The sequence below is a fragment of the Leucoraja erinacea genome, chromosome 22, assembly GCF_028641065.1.
Source record: "Leucoraja erinacea ecotype New England chromosome 22, Leri_hhj_1, whole genome shotgun sequence".
NCBI lineage: Eukaryota > Metazoa > Chordata > Chondrichthyes > Rajiformes > Rajidae > Leucoraja > Leucoraja erinaceus.
In genome coordinates, this window is record NC_073398.1 from 16,372,297 (window position 1) to 16,391,296 (window position 19,000).

Genomic DNA, 19,000 nt, shown 5'->3' on the forward strand with positions numbered 1-19,000 from the left:
TGGTGTAATGGTGTGCTTCTTGTTTGCAGATGCTACTACCATCTCTTCTCATGGTTAAGCTGACTGTAGGCACAAGCTATAGCTCGGGGCTTTTCCCTACACTTTATTAAAACCTCAAAGGAATATATGTTTGGTAGTGCTTGCACCAATGTTGACATGCAAATATTATATCTCATCACAAGCTTACTCAATAAGTGCAATGAGAACAGTTGCAGTGTACTTGCAATTACTGCATATTTGTACATTATTGACCTGGTTATGTTTGAAACCATTTGTTCATTGCCACCATCCTGTTTTTCCAACAAAGTCATTGGTCACCTCTGATTATCCAAGGTTCTGAAAGTGTGGCTGATTGCTAACATTAACCACATATTGTGAAGAAACCATGGTGAACTGACGCTCCCTTTTTCAAAGACATTAACTCAGTGTGCCGAGATGGACTCACCTCCAGGTAAGATCCCATATACCCTTTCCTGACAGTTTGTGCCTGCAATTGATAACAGTTATTAGGTGATACTGTGACCTTGTTGGTTAACGGGCCTGTCCCACTTAGGTGACTTTTTAGGCGAGTGCAGGAGACTCTACGCTGGTGGTCTCTGGTGAGTCTCCTTCATGGTCACGAGGAGTTCCCGCATTCTGGGAATTAGTCGCGGCCTCAGTATGGTGGCCGCACATTTTTCAACATGTTGAAAATTTTTCTGTGACCAAAAATTGGTCCCCATGGAGAAAATCAATAATCCTGTTCTCGTAGGTATAGCTGTAGTGGGGTCGCCATGTCGTTGTAGGTAGTCGAGGTACTTGTAGGTAGTTTTAGTTAATCGCCTTTGCTGACCAGGCATTTTCATTGGCTCATTGGGGAAAAAAAACGTAAGCACAAGTTTTCAGAACCAAGGAAAACCGACCGGTAATGTTAAATGCCCGCCAAACTTCATAGCTGTGTATCTCTAGCTTATTAAAAGATGTCTGGCTTCTTAAAAGTATCTCCACTCTTTCTCTCTCCCCCCACCCTCCTTTAAAGGACTTACCGTACTGTGCTAGCTGTCTTAACCTTCCTGTTCATGTGTGTTACAAATTTTTGCAAAGTAATTAAAAATAAATAACATAAATATCACATAAGTATTCAGACCCTTTACTCAGTACTTTGTTGAGGCACCTTTGGCTGCGATTACAGCTCGTCTTCTCGGGCAGACCTGTATTTGGGTAATTTCTCCCATTCTTCTCTGCAGAGCCTCAAGCTCTGTCAGGTTGGATGGGGAGCGCCGATGCACAGTTATTTTCAGGTCCATCCAGAGATATTTGATCGGGTTCAAGTCCAGGCTCTGGCTGGGCCACTCAAGGACATTCACAGACTTGTCACGAAGCTACTCCTGCATTGTCTTGGCTGTGTGCTTTGGCTCGTTGTCCTGTTGGAAAGTGAACCTCCGTCCCAGTCTGAGGTCCGGAATGCTCTGGAGCAGGTTTTAATCAAGGATCTCTCTGTAGTTTGCTCCGTTCATCTTTCCCTCGATCCTGACTAGTCTCCCAGTTCCTGCCGCTGAAAAAACACCCCCACAGCATAATGCAGGCACCATTGTTAAACTGAGTTCTTTTGTCAATCTAAAGTCAACTTGACTCAAACGCTTGTAGCTGTTGAAAACGGTTCTTTATTCAGCTGAGACTAGTCTCTGAACCTTCCAACACATCTGGGGCAGGTCCAGACAATTAGTGACTTTGATACAAACTCATGGCATTTATGTAGGCATTAGACTTTTCTGATACAGAGAGTATGACAAACTAGTAACCAATCATCTGAGTCCTTCTGGTGATTTACAACAGCAGTCACATGATCCCCCCCCCCCTTCTCTGGCCTCATTTTACAACCTTCGTTTGCCTGTGGTTTAACTTTGTTTAGAATTATTTTATTTCAAAAAAGCAAAACCCCAGTAGGCTCAATTATCAAAGACCACCCCTCAAAATATAAGATACACACATATAATACAATGATCACACAAGTCATACAAACAAACACATTTTCCATACCAAGAAAGATATTTCTATAAATCTAAACAAAGTCTATTGTTTACAATCCTACTTAGACACAATACATTTCATAAATGGTTTCACAACAATTTTACACAATTTTAAATACTATTACCTATGTATTAAAAACATTAATTATATGAGTTTGCCGAATTAAAGGGGGTCACAGTTTAAGGATAAGGGGGGAAATCTTTTAGGACCGAGATGAGGAAAACATTTTTCACACAGAGAGTGGTGAATCTGTGGAATTCTCTGCCACAGAAGGTAGTTGAGGCCAGTTCATTGGCTATATTTAAGGGAGTTAGATGTGGCCCTTGTGGCTAAAGGGATCAGGGGGTATGGAGAGAAGGCAGGTACAGGATACTGAGTTGGATGATCAGCCATGATCACATTGAATGGCGGTGCAGGCTCGAAGGGCTCAATAGCCTACTCCTGCCTATTTTCTATGTTTCTATGTTACACAGTTTCTAAGTTAATTTCAAAACTCACACACACTTCCCAACTCCAAGCATACATGGGTTGTAAATCTGTCAACTTAATTGATAAGTGTTTGGTGCCAGGATACAGCTTCATTCTTAACTTACAGCCTCCCCTTTTCCTGCTATCTCTGGGAGATGGATTTTCAATCTCTCTGCAAGGCCTTTAGCAATATTACAGAACACAGGATAAATTTACAACTTCAGACCATTACCTCAAAAGTACAGCTTCTCGATCCCTTATCTCAACCTCATTATAATTTAACATAGCCAAACCTAACCGTATAATCTATTATCTCTCAGCCTTGAATTCTATCTCGAACTCAGCATAAACGGCCATAATTTTATCTTTATGTCACAATCAGAGCTCAGTAATGTGCCATAGAGAAAAGAGCAGAGAACCTCTGGCCTAAGAAGAGGCCTTATTCAGTAATCCATTCTTCAACACAAAATTATATAAAATATAATTTCCTCCAGCGTCATAATTGCCTCAAATCAATAAACTAAGCTATGCAGATTCAGATTAGCGTTTCTATGTTTTGATTCATCTGTTGCTTGTGTGTGTTTATTTCTTTAGGAGACATGTGTTTCTGAAAAGCTTAAGCTTTTCTCTTGCAAATTACCTAGCTTATATAAAAGTCACCATCCGAACGGTTTTATTATATACTATTTCCTCACCACCATGCTTCAGTCTGGTATTGTCAGGCAATGAGCGGTGCCTGGTTTCCTCCAGACATGATGCTTGACATTCAGGCATCAGACCAGAGAATCTTGTTTCTCATGGTCTGAGAGTCATTTAGGTGCCTTTTGGCAAACTCCAAGCGGGCTGTCATGTGCCTTTTACTGAGGAGCGCCTTCTGTCTGACCATTCTACCATAAAGGCCAGATTGGTGGAGTGCTGCAGATACAGTTCTTCTGGAAGGTTCTCCCATCTCTACAGAGGAACTCTGGAGCTCTGTCATAGAGCCCTGACCGAGGCCCTTCTCCCCCAATTGCTCAGTTTGGCCAGGCGGCCATTTCTATGAAGAGTCTTGGTGGTCGATGAATGTCGGAGGCCACTGTGCTCTTCGGGACTTGCGTGCTGCAGAGATTGTTTTGTACCCTACCCCAGAGCTGTGTCTCGACACAATCCTGTCTCTGAGGTCTACGGACAATTCCTTCGTCTTCATGGCTTGGTTTTTGCACTGTCATGCACTGTCAACTGTGGGACCTTATATAGACAGGTGTGTGCCTTTCCAAATCATGTCCATTCAATTGTATTTACTACTGGTGGACTCCAATCAAGTTGTAGAAACATCTCAAGGATAATCAATGAAAACAGGATGAACCTAAGCTCAATTTTGAGTGTCAAAGCAAAGGGTCTGACTACTTGTGTAAATGTGATGTTTCAGTTATTTCTTTAATTACTTTGCAAAAAATTCTAAACACCTGTTTTCTCTTCTTCATTCTGGGTATTGTGTGTAGATTTATTATATAAAGCAATAATTTAATCAATTTTAAAATAATGTTGTAACGTAATAACGTGTGGAAAAAGTGAAGGGGTCTGAATACTTTCTGAATGCAATGTAAGCCTTTGGCCCACCGAGTCCATGCCAACCATATTTCGCTATGTTTACAAGCAGTGTTGTTTACACTATTCACACCATTTTATACCCTTCTAACTCTTATTATTCATCAACACATTAGAACAAATTACAAAGATCAATTAACAATGATTATACTTATTTTTGGGTGTGGCAGCAAACAGTAACACTTGGAGGAAACCCACATAGTTATAGCTGAGGCTCAAACTCCACACAGATAACATGTGAGGTCAGGCTTAAAGCAGGGTGCTGGACCAATGAGGCAGTGGCTTTACTAACTATGACATTGTCCCACCCTAATAAGTATGTGGATATACGGCTAAAGTGTAAGATTGAATGAATAAGCTGGTGCAGTAATGGCCATGGCCCATGTGTGTTTTGAGACATAGGTGGGAGGTAAATATAGAAAGAATAATGAAAAAGTGTTAAATAAAGTTGATACATGAAAAAGCATTGTAGAATCTTAACTTTTGCAAGTTGAACCGTGCCACAAGAAAGTCTCTTCTTCCTTGCTCTTAATAAACGTGTCTAATGGACCTGAGGTCCAACTAATGTTACACCAGTCACTGTGGCTCACTTGAACAGAGCATGTCTCTCATGCTGCTGTCAAGATCCATACATCTCTCTGCGTTCCTTTCAGGAAGTGTAAGCAAGCGCATGCTGCCTTCTCTTTTGGAATCACAGGCACTGTCCTCCAAGTAAAAAGCACTGTAGTAGATGATTCCTCAGATGTGTGGCTAAATGTTGCCAATTGTGAGATATTCAACTCGTGTTCTCCAGCAATCCCTGTTGTTTCACAAAAGAAACTGACAAGTGCTACTTTTTTTTGTTACACTGTTATTAATGGTACTCTGAAGAAGGGTATCGACTCAAACCATCACCCATTCCTTCTCTCCAGAGATGCTGCATGTTCTGCTGAGTTACTCCAGCATTTTGTGTCTACTACTACTTGTGGAGCTGAGGGCTGTTGGTTTATTTGTACAAAAATAACTTTAAAACCAGCATTAATGCCTTTTTGATTCCACGAAAGTGGTTAGTGGACACTTATTATCTCAAATCTACTTTGGAAAAGTAGATACATGCAATGTTTCAGAAATACGTAGGAACTTGGTAAAAGACAATTAAACAACCAATTTGTACGGTTAAGGAGATAAAAGCTTGCATAGGGACGATAGCCATTTGGTATTTCTAATTCAAGTAGCATTGTCAAACAATTTAAAAAATATATATTTAAAGACGTGATTACTGAGGAGAAGCTGAAAGACCTGAAGGTGGATAAATCACCTGGACCAGATGGACTACACCCCAGGGTTCAGAACAAAATAGCTGTTGAGATTGTGGAGGCATTAGTAGTGATCTTTGAAGAATCACTAGAGCCAGGAATGGTCCCAGAGGACCTGAAAATCATAAATGTATCTTCATTGTTTAAAGGGGGTGTCCCACTTGGGCGACCTAATTGGTGAGTTTAGAAGAGTTTGAAAAAAATGACATGTAGAAGACCTCCTTCGACTATGTTGAAGACCTCCTTCGACTATGTTGAAGACCAGCTTTGACGAGTGACGACTAGCTATGACTAACTTCGGGAAAATAGGACACCGAATAGTGGAGAGTGAAGACGACCTCCTTCGACCTCCCTTTGACTATGATGAAGACTATCTTCGATCTTTGACTGCCCTCAATTACCTACGACTAACACGCCGACCTACTACAACCTACGACGGCTAAACCTACGAGTAAAAAAAGTATTGATTTTTTTCCATGGCGACCTTTTTTTACTCGCGTGCATTTTTTAACATATTGAAAAAACACCACGACCTAGCTGAGGCTTCGAGTACGCGGAGACCACTCTCGCGCATGAAGGAGAGTTACGAAGACCACCTCCAACCTCGTGTTGACCATACTGCGAGCATGAGTCAAGGGCAAACTCGCCAGAACTCGTGCATTAGGTCGCCCAAGTGGGACAGACCCTTAAGAAGGGAGCAAGGAAAATAAATGATAGGCCCACTGGTTCTTACTTCTATGGTTGGTAACATTTTAGTGTCCATTATTCAGGACGAGGCTTTGGAGTACTTGGAAGCACGTGATAGTATAGGCTGAAATCAGCATGGTTTTGTGAAAGGGTAATCTTGCCCGACAAATCTGTTGGAATTCTTTGTGAAAGTAAATAGCAGGATAGACAAAGGACAGTTAGTGGATGTTGTTTACTTGGATTTTCAGAAGGCCTTTGATAAGGTGCCACATGTGTGGCTTCTAAACGAGATAGGAGCCCATGGTATTAGAGGCAAGGTATTAGCATGGATAGAAGATTGGTGGACTGGCAGAAGGCGAACAGTTGGAATAAAGGGTGCCATTTCTGATTGCCTGCTGGTGACATCTCGTGTTCACGGGGTTGGTGTTAGCCTCGCTACTTTTCACGTCGTATGTTAATGGTCTGGATGATGGAATTCATGGCTTTGTGGCCATGTTTGCAGGTGACACGAAGATAGGTGCAGGGGAAGGTAGTGTTGAGGAAGCAGGGAGTCTACAGAAGGACCTGGACAGGTTGGGAGAGTGGGCAAAGATGTGGAAAAAGGTATACAGCGTAGCACAGTACGGTCATGCACTTTGGTAGAAGGAATAAAGGCATAGATTACTTTCTAAATGGGGAGAGGATTCTGAAATCGGAGGTGCAAAGGGACTTAGGAGTGCTGATGCAGGATTCCCAAAAGGTTAATTTGCAGGTTGAAGAAGGCAAGGGGACTAGAATATAAAAGCAAGGATGTTATACTAAGGCTTTATTGTGAGTAGATTTGGACCCCATATTTGTGGAAGCATGTGGTGGCATTGGAGATGGTCCAGAGAAGGTTTAGGAGAATGATCCTGGTGATGTTTGGGTTAACGTACGAAGAGCATTTGATGGCTCTGGGCCTATACTCGCTGGAGTTCAGAAAGATGATGGGGGATTCCCACTGAAACCTACCGGATAATGAAAAGCTTAAACAGAATGGATGTTTCCAGTAATGGGAGAGTCTATGATCAGAGGGCACAACCTCCATAAAACGACATACTTTTAGAATGGAGATGAGGAGGAATTTCTTTAGCCAAAAGCTGATGTATCTGTGGAATTCATTACCACAGACAGTTGTGGTGGCAAAGGTATTGGGTATTTTTAGAGCAGGGTTTGATAGGTTTTTGATTAGTAAGTGCGTCAAAGATGATGGGGAGAAGGGATATGGACTAAACGCAAGCTGGTGGGACTAGTGTAGCTGGGACATGTTGGCCAGTGTGGGAAAGTTGAGCCAAATGGCCCGTTTCCACGCTGTATCACTCTATTACTCTAGGACTGCAGGAGAATGGGATTGGGTGGGTAAAATATGTCATGATTGAATAGATGCCATGACAGACTCAATGGGTTGAATGGTTTAATTCTGCTCTTTTGACTTATGGTAACCAATTCAGTAGAAAAGTATTTGATTTTATAAAAGTTCTCATTCTTGTGTTTTGAACCCTTCCATACTTCATCCTCTCGGGATTTCTATGGGCTGCTGCTTACTTGTGATTCACGAGCAAATAGCTTGGTTTCACTTTCTTTTCAGCGCAACTCAAACTTTTTAAGTTAAATGCTGCAAGGTGATTAAAATCTCTGGAATTGTATCCAGGCAGAAAATTATGAGGCAAAGCTACTGAAAAGTATAGGTCTACAGGTAACGCCAGGGTTCCGTTCTGGATAATTATTTGTAACCCAAACATGTCAGAAATGCGGCCATGAACAGAGTTTCCACACAGCAGGAGGTGCCAGCAGAGGTGGGTTGTCCCATAGCAAAGGGTAGTCTCAAGGAGCATTTTAAGTCTTGTTTTCTCATTCTGCCGATATTAACAAATTTAGCGTGAGCTTATCTTGGGCTAATAATGAGACCACACCTGGAGTATTGTGTACAGTTTTGGTCTCCAAATCTGAGGAAAGACATTCTTACCATAGAAGGGAGTACAGAGAAGGTTCACCAGACTGATTCCTGGGATGTCAGGCCTTTCATATGAAGAAAGACTGGATAGACTTGGCTTGTACTCGCTAGAATTTAGAAGATTGAGGGGGGATCTTATAGAAACTTACAAAATTCTTAAGGGGTTGGACAGGCTAGATGCAGGAAGATAGTTCCCGATGTTGGGGAAGTCCAGGACAAGGGGTCACAGTTTAAGGATAAAGGGGAAATCCTTTAGGACCGAGATGAGAAAAACATTTTTCACACAGAGCGGTAAATCGCTGGAACTCTCTGCCACAGAAGGTAGTTGAGGCTAGTTCATTGGCTATATTTAAGAGGGAGTTAGATGTGGCCCTTGTGGCTAAAGGGATCAGGGGGTATGGAGAGAAGGTAGGTACAGGATACTGTTGGATGATCAGCCATGATCATATTGAATTGTTCGAAGGGCCGAATGGCCTACTCCTGCACCTATTTTCTATGTTTCTATGACTCTTTTAAAACATTTTACTGCAGCCAAAATTTTAGATCCTGTAGATGATTTTAAGAAGGACATTGCTAATGGTCTGGATGGATTGTCTGTGGATAGGATTCGTAAAATGGACAGCCATGTGTTAACTAGGGTTTGAAGTGGCAAAGTTCCAGTTAGTGTCAAGAACAATTGTTTGAAGCTGCTTGCTAATCCATCTCGCTTGTCTTGCAAATGCTCCTTTGTATGTATGGGTTGCATTTAAATCAGGAGTTTAGTTAGCTGGGGAGGATCTGTACAAATGATCTAGACAGGGCCACCTGCCTGAAACTTGATTGCAATTATGTGGCTTTAATGTTGAATGGTAAACTGTAGGGCAGCTTCCAGTGTGTACAGCAAGGGAAATCCTATGACTTACAGCAAGTATGACTTGTTATTGATGATGCCAAGAATTCTTTTGTATAAACCCAGCTCTGACAAATATTTATTTATTGAATAAACATTTTTGTGGAGAATAAAACTACAAAGTATTTTGATATTCTTCAATGTTAACAAACCTTTGTGGCAAAATTCTGTACAATACATTGTAACCTTTCATTTCATTGGCCCGAAACATTGCCTATTTCCTTCGCTCCATAAATGCTGCCGCACCCGCTGAGTTTCTCCAGCAATTTTGTCTACCTTTGATTTTCCAGCATTTGCAGTTCCTTCTTGAACACTGCATAGTTTGTCTTTTGTACTCGCCCATACATTTTTTGGAATCATAATTGTTTTTCCCTGTCCAGAACATTTGGAATTGGGTTAGTTTTGAGCAAACATGTTATTTTATGTGCAAATTTTTCATCATTTCATACAGACTTTTAATGATGCCAGTCTCTTTTGCCTACTATTTAACGAATGTATAAATATTATTTTTCAAAAAAGGGGATTTTTGGATTTTGTATTGTGTCAGGGAAATTGAGTGGAAATCTATGATAGTTTCAAATTTTTCTGGTGAGATATTTCTGTTATCTTTTACATTTTATATAAAACAGAATTTTAAAATTTTAGAGTGGTAAAAATAAAATAGTATTTTATAAAATAGTAATAAAAATGGAGCTGCGTCATTCCTAATGTGTTTGGAGCAATGGACCAAAGAACTGTCAGCCAAGCAGTGATGGTGGTGCATTCACACAAATGGTGGTGGTTAACTGCCATGATTGCGTAATAATAATTGCTCCCAATCGTGAATATTATTTTTCCAGGCGAGTGTTTAATTACTGATCTTGGCCTAAAAGCAGACTTGATTAGGTTACTGCCATTATAACATCAGTTTTCTATTTTACTGTTCACAGTTTCTCAATTTTGCTTCTTGAACTCTATTATTTTTACATAAAATGAGAAAACACATTTAGTAGCAATGTTACAAAATTTTGAGATTTAAAAAATCAAGTCTGCAATTTATCCCATCAGATAAAGCATAAAAATAAGTTTAATTTGACACCTAATTCACTTTCATATCTCAAGTATTTAAAAAGTTATGGCTATTTTCATACTCGGAAATTAGCATCTTGTTCCCTATTGATTTTCTTTGGACATAACAAAAAAGCTGTGATCGTGGGCAGTCAAAAGCCCATAACTTTCTTAAAAATTAAGAGAACTGAATGAAATTTTCAGTTATCATAGATTGAAACATTCTGAAACAAATATAAATCAATATTACTTGGATGACCTGAAATTAAAGCATATAATTAGTTAGTTACCCAATTGGAGCTAATTTCAAACTTCAATTACTAGATCTAAACATCTATCTATTTCTTAATAAATGATTAACATTTTTAAATAGCCTAAGTGTCCAAATAATATTCACAAATAATTCACAATAAAACATGATTTTTAAATCTCATTTACTTCAATTTATAGGCCAAATGGAAGGAATTTAGTGTTCAATTGCTGTAAATTAAAGTCAATTTAAATCGGCTTTCTAGTGGGTTCCTGTGAACGCGCTGGTTTAGAACGTTCACATTGCACTAGATTTGTGCCCTCAAATGCCCAGAAAAATACTGCGGGATATAATGGGCCCAAAATGAGCTACTCGCAACTTTAAACTTTGTATAAAGGGATCTTAAGAAGCCCTTTTTAATGTAAAAATAAACAGCCTACCTTCTGTTTGGTGTCTGTTGCATGGGACCCTGCCAGTTGCCGGTGGTCGCGGGTTTAGAGGTTAATTTTTAAACTACTACAACAATTATATAAAGCCTTTAAAACTAATAATAGCTAAAGCGACGGAATATTCCAGCGATTTCCTTTAATAATTAACTAGGCTGAACATCCTCGATTGGAGCAGCCTAGGGAAAATCGCGTTTTAAACCCGCCCCCTCTAAACGGCGCCAAAATCGTGCACACCCGCAGCGACAGATTTTCAGCGACGCTTCAGGTAGGCTTTGCAACATACCTATATTTAGGTTAGTTTAGTTTAGAACTTTTACTCTATTACTCCATAGAACCTTCATAGAACCGTTTTATTTTATATTAATAAATTCAAAGATATTCCTAAACCTGTAGATTACCACATTTAATATTTTATATTCATATTTCATTAGGGCAAAGAAGGGAGACCACTTGGCCCTTTCAATTTTATGTTATCCCTCCGAACTATCCCACTAGTCCCAATCCCTACTTTCCTGTGGTCTGATCCCCCTCACACGCAAACTAATTTCTACTCCTCCTACCATGGACCTCTAACCATGTAATTTGCAGTCTATACATACCCACCATTACAACTTTGGGATATGATAAGAAACCAAAGCACATGGGGAAATTCATTTGGTTAAAGGAAAAATATTTTAAAAACTCACAGACAACACTAAGGATTAGGATGGAGAATAAGTGGCTAGAGCACTACCTGTTGTGCCATTGTACTGTTTGTCAAGCATATTTTATGCAAACCCATTTTTTGAGAGTAAATAATCCATATGTAATACAATGGTTGAGTCAGCAGCTTTCTGTTTTCTGATGCCATCATCCTTGTTTTTGAGTCCATCCAATGGTTCACTTCTCCGTATTTCAGTATCCCAATTCTAGACATTTCAGACCAATCCATGTCTTCTAGTTCTGACCTTCTGAATTCCATATTTATTTACTCCACTCCTATAGCTGTGCTTTCAGTTGCCAAGGCCCAATGCAACGGGCAACCTTGGTTTTAGATCCTTTTCCCACTCTCTTCATGTCTCTGTTGGCTGCAAACTTTGAAATGGTACCTTTCGACACTTCTTCCAAACTATTACGATACATTGTGAATAGCCCTGGCCTAAGCACCTCTTCACCTGTTATGTGGAACATAATTAATAGCATCTGAAAATCTAATCACCGTATTGACTGGTTTTCCTTGTCCATACCACTAGTTAAATCTTCAGAGGAGTCCAGTTTGTTTGTTAAATATTTCCTTTTCATAAATCTATGTTGACTTTGATTTATATTTTTTGTGTCTTGTATTAACAGCCTGCAGCATTTTTGTACAACTGATATTAGGCTAACTATTCTTCAGTTCCCCGTTTTCTCTTTCCCATTTCTTTAAATCGAAGGATTACATTTTTCATCTTAAAATCTTCAGGAATCTATAATGCAATCATGAGTATGACACCCTATTGAGAGTCTGGATTAAGTCACTTCCTGTCTTTTTTTGAAGGAGTCTACAGTTTATTCAATAATTCCTTGCATTTTATTGATTCACAGCGGAAATGAGTAGGTTGAAGGAGTCTCTGCATTGAACCGTATCAGCAACATTCTGTTGGTTGCAGCATTCAGCTGGTTGAATCACACTCGAGGATATCTTATGTGCATTTTACCAACCTTGCAGTTTGCTGTGGATTATTTATTTTCAGTAAGTCTTTCCATTTTCATTTCAGACAGCCACGGGGTCATCGATTATGGCTTTGGGAATTCAAGATTTCAACAGAACAGAATCTGAACGACTGAATGAGATCAAAGGACATCTTGAAATTGCTTTGTTGGAAAAGCATTTTCTGCGTAAGTGATTTGTAAGGGATGACTCTACTGCTGATGTGCTTATTTTGTTTTGCATATTTTCAGTAAATCAAATTAATTATATGTCTGGTAAAATATATTGTAATATCTGAAAATCTTTTATATTATTGGCTCTTTCAACTTCATCATGAGTGTCGGTGTGTTATTGGCTGCTGCATCAGATCATTACTTTTGTATATTTACCAATGCTCCTGTGCGGATTTGGGATCTACATGTTGCTGGCAAAGGCCAGAATTTGTTGCCCACCCCATTATGTTCTTGAAATGATTGTGGTGAGACACCTTGTACTGATCTAGTCTTCCTGGTAAAAGTACTTCCACTGTATTGTCGGGTAGGGAGTTCTAGGATGTAGACCCAATGACAAAGAAGAAATGTTGGTTTATTAACAAGTCTGGATGATGCACAGTTTGGAGGGGAACCTGCAGATGTTGGGGTTACATTCCATTGAGGCCCTAGTCCTGCTTGTTGGTGGAGGTTGTGAGATTAGGAGATTTGTCAAAGTAATGGATGTGAGTAACTGATTTTTTTAGGTGATACATACTGCAGCGATGGTGCACCAGTGGTTCAGGGTATAAAAGTAGTTATTACAGTAAAGCAATACAGTACTCGAACAGACGCTTCAGCCTACCATGTCTGTGCTGACCATGCTGACAATCTAAACTAAACCCATCTGCCTGCACATGCTCTGTATCCCTCTTCCCTGCCTGTTCATTTGTCTATCTAAATGCCTCTTTTAAAAAAAAAACATTATTGTATCTACATCCACCACCTCACGTGGCAGCATGTTCAATGCATTCTCTATGTAATAATAAAAACATCTTGCCATGCACATCCCCAGGATTTAGACCAGTAACAATGAAGGATGGTAACTTCCTTGCTTGAAGGATTTAACGTCCTTGTCTACATTTAATTTTGATATCCTCCTTGACCTTTCCTGCCCAAGGACCCATCCAAATGTATTTTAAACATGCCACTAGATCTGTCTTTACAGCTTCATCTGGCAGCTCATTTCATATACCCACCACCATCGGTGTGAGAAAGTTGACCCTCGGGTACCGCTTAAATTTTTTCCCTCTCACCTTAAAACTCTGCCCCCTCGTGCTCGGCCCCTTCAAGCCAGCAGCACCATTCAATGTGATCATGGCTGATCATCCACAATCAGTATCCCATTCCTGCCTTCTCCCCATATCCCCTGATTCCGCTATCTTTAAGAGCTCTATCTAACTCTCCCTTGAAAGCATCCAGAGAACCGGCCTCCACTGCCTTCTGAGGCAGAGAATTCCACAAACTCACAACACTCTGTGTGAAAAAGTTTTTCCTCATCTCCGTTCTAAATGGCCTACCGCTTATTTTTAAACTGTGGCCCCTGGTTCTGGACTCACCCAACATCGGGAAAGTGCTTCCTGCCACTAGCATGTCCAAACCCTTAATAATCTTATATGTTTCAATAAGATCCCCTCTCATCCTTCTAAATTGCAGAGTATAGAAGCCCAGCCGCTCCATTCTATCAACATATGACAGTCCTGCCATCCTGGGAATTAATCTGGTAAACCTACACTGCACTCCCTCAATAGCAAGAATGTCCTTCCTTAAATTTGGAGACCAAAACGGCACACTCTACTCCAGGTGTGGTCTCACTAGGGCCCTGTTCAACTGCAGAAGGACCTCTTTGCTCCAATACTCAACTCTTCTTGCTATGAAGGCTAACATGCCATTCGCTTTCATCACTGCCTGGTGTACCTGCATGCTTACTTTCAGTGACTGATGAACAAGGACCCCCAGATCCCAGTTGTACTTCCCCTTTCCCCAACTTGACACCATTTAGATAATCCTGGAGTAGAAAGTGATTAAGCGTATCAATCATTCCAACAATTTGGCTGTGCCAAGTTTGCTTTCTCCTGTTCTCCTGGATTCTTTAGAGTAACTAATCATTATAGAATACTGGACAAAAACAAAGTAGTGAAGAGGATTTGGAAACATCAATGTCCAATCCTGTACTTGGGTAGCTCCACGGAGAACAGCTAAAAGATGGCAGTGAGTACAGTACAGAATCGCAGTTGGGGCATTTCAGTTGTATAGAACGAGTGTCACAGCTGTTTGTTGCATAGCAGCACCTCATATTCCGCTTGGGCAGTCTGCATCCTCGGTGGCCTGAACATTGACTTCTCCAATTTCCGGTAGCCCTTGCTGTTTCCTCCCCTTCTCAGCTCTCCCTCAACCTTCTGGCTCCTTCTCTTCCTTTCTTCTTCCCGCCCAAGTTACAGTTACATCTGCTTATATTTTGGAATCACCTTAAAGTTTGCATAAATGTTTTTCAGTCTTTGCTGCAATGCAGTATTTTATTTGTAATGACTTAAACAAAAAAAATCTGTTTCCCAAAAGAGACTTCCACATACATTTCCAAACTGTAGCTTTAAAACAATTTTCAAACATTCACAGAGAAGGATACGACTTCATGAGGCAAGGGAGATATATGAGGCTAGATGCATTCTGAAACATAAATGATACTTGCAAATAGCTACATTCATTTTTTTTTAGTGTGGCGGCATGGGTTCAAAGCAGTAGTTACATATAATAGCCAGAGATGCTTTCGCTTGGGCAGCTGACAGCCCAGTGGTATATAAATCTTGATCTCTAACTTCGAATAACCCCGGCATTCCCTCTCTCCCCATGCCTCCCCCACCAAAGTCGCACCAGCTTCTCGTTTTCACACAACAATCAGTGAAACAATGGCCTGTTTCCTTTATCATTGTTACTTTTTGCATCTTTCATTCATTGTTCTACATCATCGTCGATATCTCTCGTTTCCCTTTCCCATGACTTTAAGTCTGAAGAAGGGTCTCGACCCGAAACGTCACCCATTCCTTCTCTCCGGAGATGCTGCCTGTGCCGCTGAATTACTTCAGCTTTTGTGTCTATCTTTGGTTAGATTGATCAGCTTTAAAATATAATGAGCTAATTTCACAGTATCTCTTCGAGAGTGTTTAATTGTCATAAGCACTAGGAACGGAACAATTACATTTTTGCGTGCTGCGGCTTTATAGGCACACTAATGCAGCAACATAACAAATAAATCAATAATATAATTATCAGTAATGCCAGCTAACCAGGCCGTAATAGTACAAACCAAGGTATTTAATGTAATATAAACAGAGTCCACAGTAGATCGTTGCTGAGGTAGGATTGTGATCAGGGTTGTGATCAGAATGTATGTCAAGAGCGTGATAGTTTATGGGGGAAAACGCTGTTCTTGAACCTAATCGGGGACCCGGTGTGGTTCTTTGATGATATTAGCTGCTTTTTTTGAGGCAGCGCTTGTAGAGTTTTGAGGACTGGCCAATGTCTACCACTTCCTGCACCCTTCTTTGTTCTTGGGAATTTGAACTACTGAACCAGGTCATGATAGAACAAGTCAGTATGCTCTCTACCATTCACCTATAGAGGTTTGATAGCCTATTCGGCCACATGCTTAGTTTTGTTTTAATTTTGTGACATATCCTTTGTTACTAATTTCTCCATTCCATTACTACACTGTTGTAGCATCCTCTTTTGAGCCAGAAAATGTTGAACTATCTTCCTGCACTATTCAAAGATGTGCCAGTGAAGCCGTGGTTAATACTTGCACATAAATCAAAACATTGTATCTGTGAATTTCTCTGTTGGTCCTTGTTTGTAACATGGTTTTGTTACAGGAAAGTCTGTTCCTGAAATGATCCAAATCCCCAAACCATCAGAAAGGAATTGTGCTTTGAGCTGTGAAATCAGAAAGGATAAAAGAAAAGCTCAGATGCCTGGAAGCCAAGTGATTCAAGATTGATGAATTATGTTTTGTACTTTGGCATGGAATCGAAACACACTTAGCCTCAAAAAATTGAGGTGATGAGGCATTGGACAAGCAACATTCGGCTCCTGCTTTGTACAGAATAGTTTTTTGAAATTATTGAGTGCTTTTTCTTGAAACACCTTTTGGTTTGATATACATTAATAATGAATACATTAATAATTGACATTAATAATTGACATTGACTGATAGCAGAGATATCATATCAATCTCGTTGAACTGATTCCAAGAGCACTATTTTGGAGGCAGCATTCAGCAAAATGGAAGACAGTTTTCCGCCTGTCTTTCTTGGATTCAAAATGTGCAGTCGGGGAGGGAAGTCAGAAGGAGAAAAAATAGACATCACTAAGCATATTAATGATAATGACTTATCACTGCTCAGTTGGTAGCTTTCTTATTGATGAGTCAGAAAGTTATGGGTTCATGCTACAGAGATTTGAGTGCAAAATTCTTCACTGAAATGACAGTGGCGAATGAAGAGAGTTGGTTGCTGTCAGTTGTCTTTGGAGTGTAATGTTAAACTTCCATCGTTAAATGAAGTCAGTTATTGTTGTAGTTCTGATTTAAAAAAATTTCAATCAATGACTAAAATATTTATGCAGCCTTGTATGGGAGGTGTGCATTGCTGATGAGTAGAGCCAGGATATTGCCATAAATGCCATGAGTGCCTTTTCATTCCTTTTTTATGATGATTTCACTAGGATAATGCCTTTTTCATGATCGAGTGCCTATATCAGCCTTTTTTTGCCGTTTTGCTAATAGGTTGTGCTATTTTCTCTAATTGTACCGTGATTACAACGACGTTTTCTATGTTAACATGTTAATATTAATGTTATTATTAACGTGTTAACATAGTATAAATTACAAGAACATTTCCACCACCGGGGCAAAAACCGGGGCGCCACCGTTGGTCATTCGTGCCGCTGCCTGTTGGTTTAGCCTTCTCCAAGATCTATTTAAGAAAGAACTGCACATACTGGAAAAATCAAAGGTAGACAAAAAATGCTGGAGAAACTTCGCGGGTGAGGCAGCATCTATGGAGAGAAGGAATAGGCGACGTTTCGGGTCGAGACCCTTCTTCAGACTGATGTGGGGGGGGGTGGGAAAAAGAAAGGAAGAGGTGGAGACAGTAGGACTAGAAGTAGAGCTGGGAAGGGGGAGGAGAGAGAAGACACGGACTATCTAAAATTAGAGAAGTTGATACCGCTGGGGTGTAGACTACCCAAGCAAAATGCCCAAGCTTGTCTCCTCAATACATTTTCTGCCGGCTCCAGTCGCTGGGTTTTTGAGTGTTCTATGCAAGGTATTCATTGATGCTGGAATTCCACTGTGGAAATTGGAAAACAAACCTCTCAGAGGTTTTTTTAGAGAAATACACAGAGGAACATATACCTAGCGAGTCATCATTAAGGACAAATTATGTTGACAGCAACTTCAACATTGTTGTGCAGAAAACTATAGATGAAGTTGCATGCAACAAAATATGGATCTCAATGGAGGAGCCAACCAATGCTGTGGGGAGATATGTTGTCAATGTGGTCATCAGTACACTGGATGCAGGTCACCCATCAAAGGAGTATTTGTTGACATCGGAAGTACTGGAGAAGTCAAACAGCTCAACTATTACTCAGTTGCTTACAACGTCACTTGCTGTACTTTGGCCAGAAGATATAAAACACAAGAATGTTCTTCTGTCTGTGACTGATGCAGCTCCGTACATGAAAAAAGCTGCTTGTGCTCTTAAAGTTTTATTTCCCAAAATGTTGCATTTGACATGCTTAGCTCAAGCACTTCCTAGAATTGTCAAGCACATATGTAGCTTGTTTCCAATTGTTGATTGCCTAGTTTCCAATGTCAAGAAAATCTTCCTCAAAGTTGTTCAAGGAAATGGCACCCGAGATTCCGCTAGCTCCTCAGCCCGTTTTGACTAGGTGGGGTACATGTGTCTACGCTGTGCTCTACTATGCTGTAAATTTTGAAAAGATAAAATAAATCGTCAACTGTTTTGAAGAAGAAGAATCTGCTGCAGTCAGGATCGTCAGTGAAATCATGTAGAAAAAGTCCCTCCACCGCGCGATCTTGTGTTTATTGCTTCCAATTTTGCAAACTTCCCACTAGCTATCACTTTCCTTGAGAAACGAGGCAAAACATTAGTGAATAACTTGCAGGTTTTGAACAAAGTAACTGACGATATCCATAAAATTCCTGGCGATGTAGGTAAAGATATACAAGGAAAATGTGAGAGTGATTTTAGTTAACAAAGATCTTGAAGAAATACAAAACATAGCTAATGTTCTCAAAGGTAGTTGTAATGCACAAGATATCGACATGAATATAGAGTTGGTAGCTTGTTTGCATGCACCAGTGACCTCAGCTGAGGTAGAAAGAAGTTTTTCACAATTGAAGCATACATATTTGTACTAATTTTGATGTGCCAGGTACTTTTGTAAATATTTTGTAAGTTTGTAAATATTTGTATTTGCCACAAAGTTTAATCTACCACAATTTACTATTAATGTAGTATTTTCTGAGATTCACTACAAGAAGTGTTATGTTCATTTCCAAGTGAAGTTGTGCAAACACTCGTCACAGATCTGTACAAACATGATGTTTTGTATAATTTTTGTTAA

At 40.0% G+C, this 19,000-nt stretch overlaps 1 protein-coding gene across 5 annotated transcripts in view; it reads left to right on the top strand.

Moving 5' to 3' along the window:
* Positions 1–19,000, top strand: part of gramd4a (GRAM domain containing 4a) — a 104,714-nt gene that overhangs the window by 27,695 nt on the left and 58,019 nt on the right. For all 5 annotated transcript variants that reach the window (XM_055653032.1, XM_055653031.1, XM_055653030.1 and 2 more), the window contains one exon: positions 12,391–12,511. In XM_055653032.1, coding sequence (XP_055509007.1) covers positions 12,391–12,511 — 121 coding nt within the window. The remainder of the gene's footprint in view (positions 1–12,390; positions 12,512–19,000) is intronic.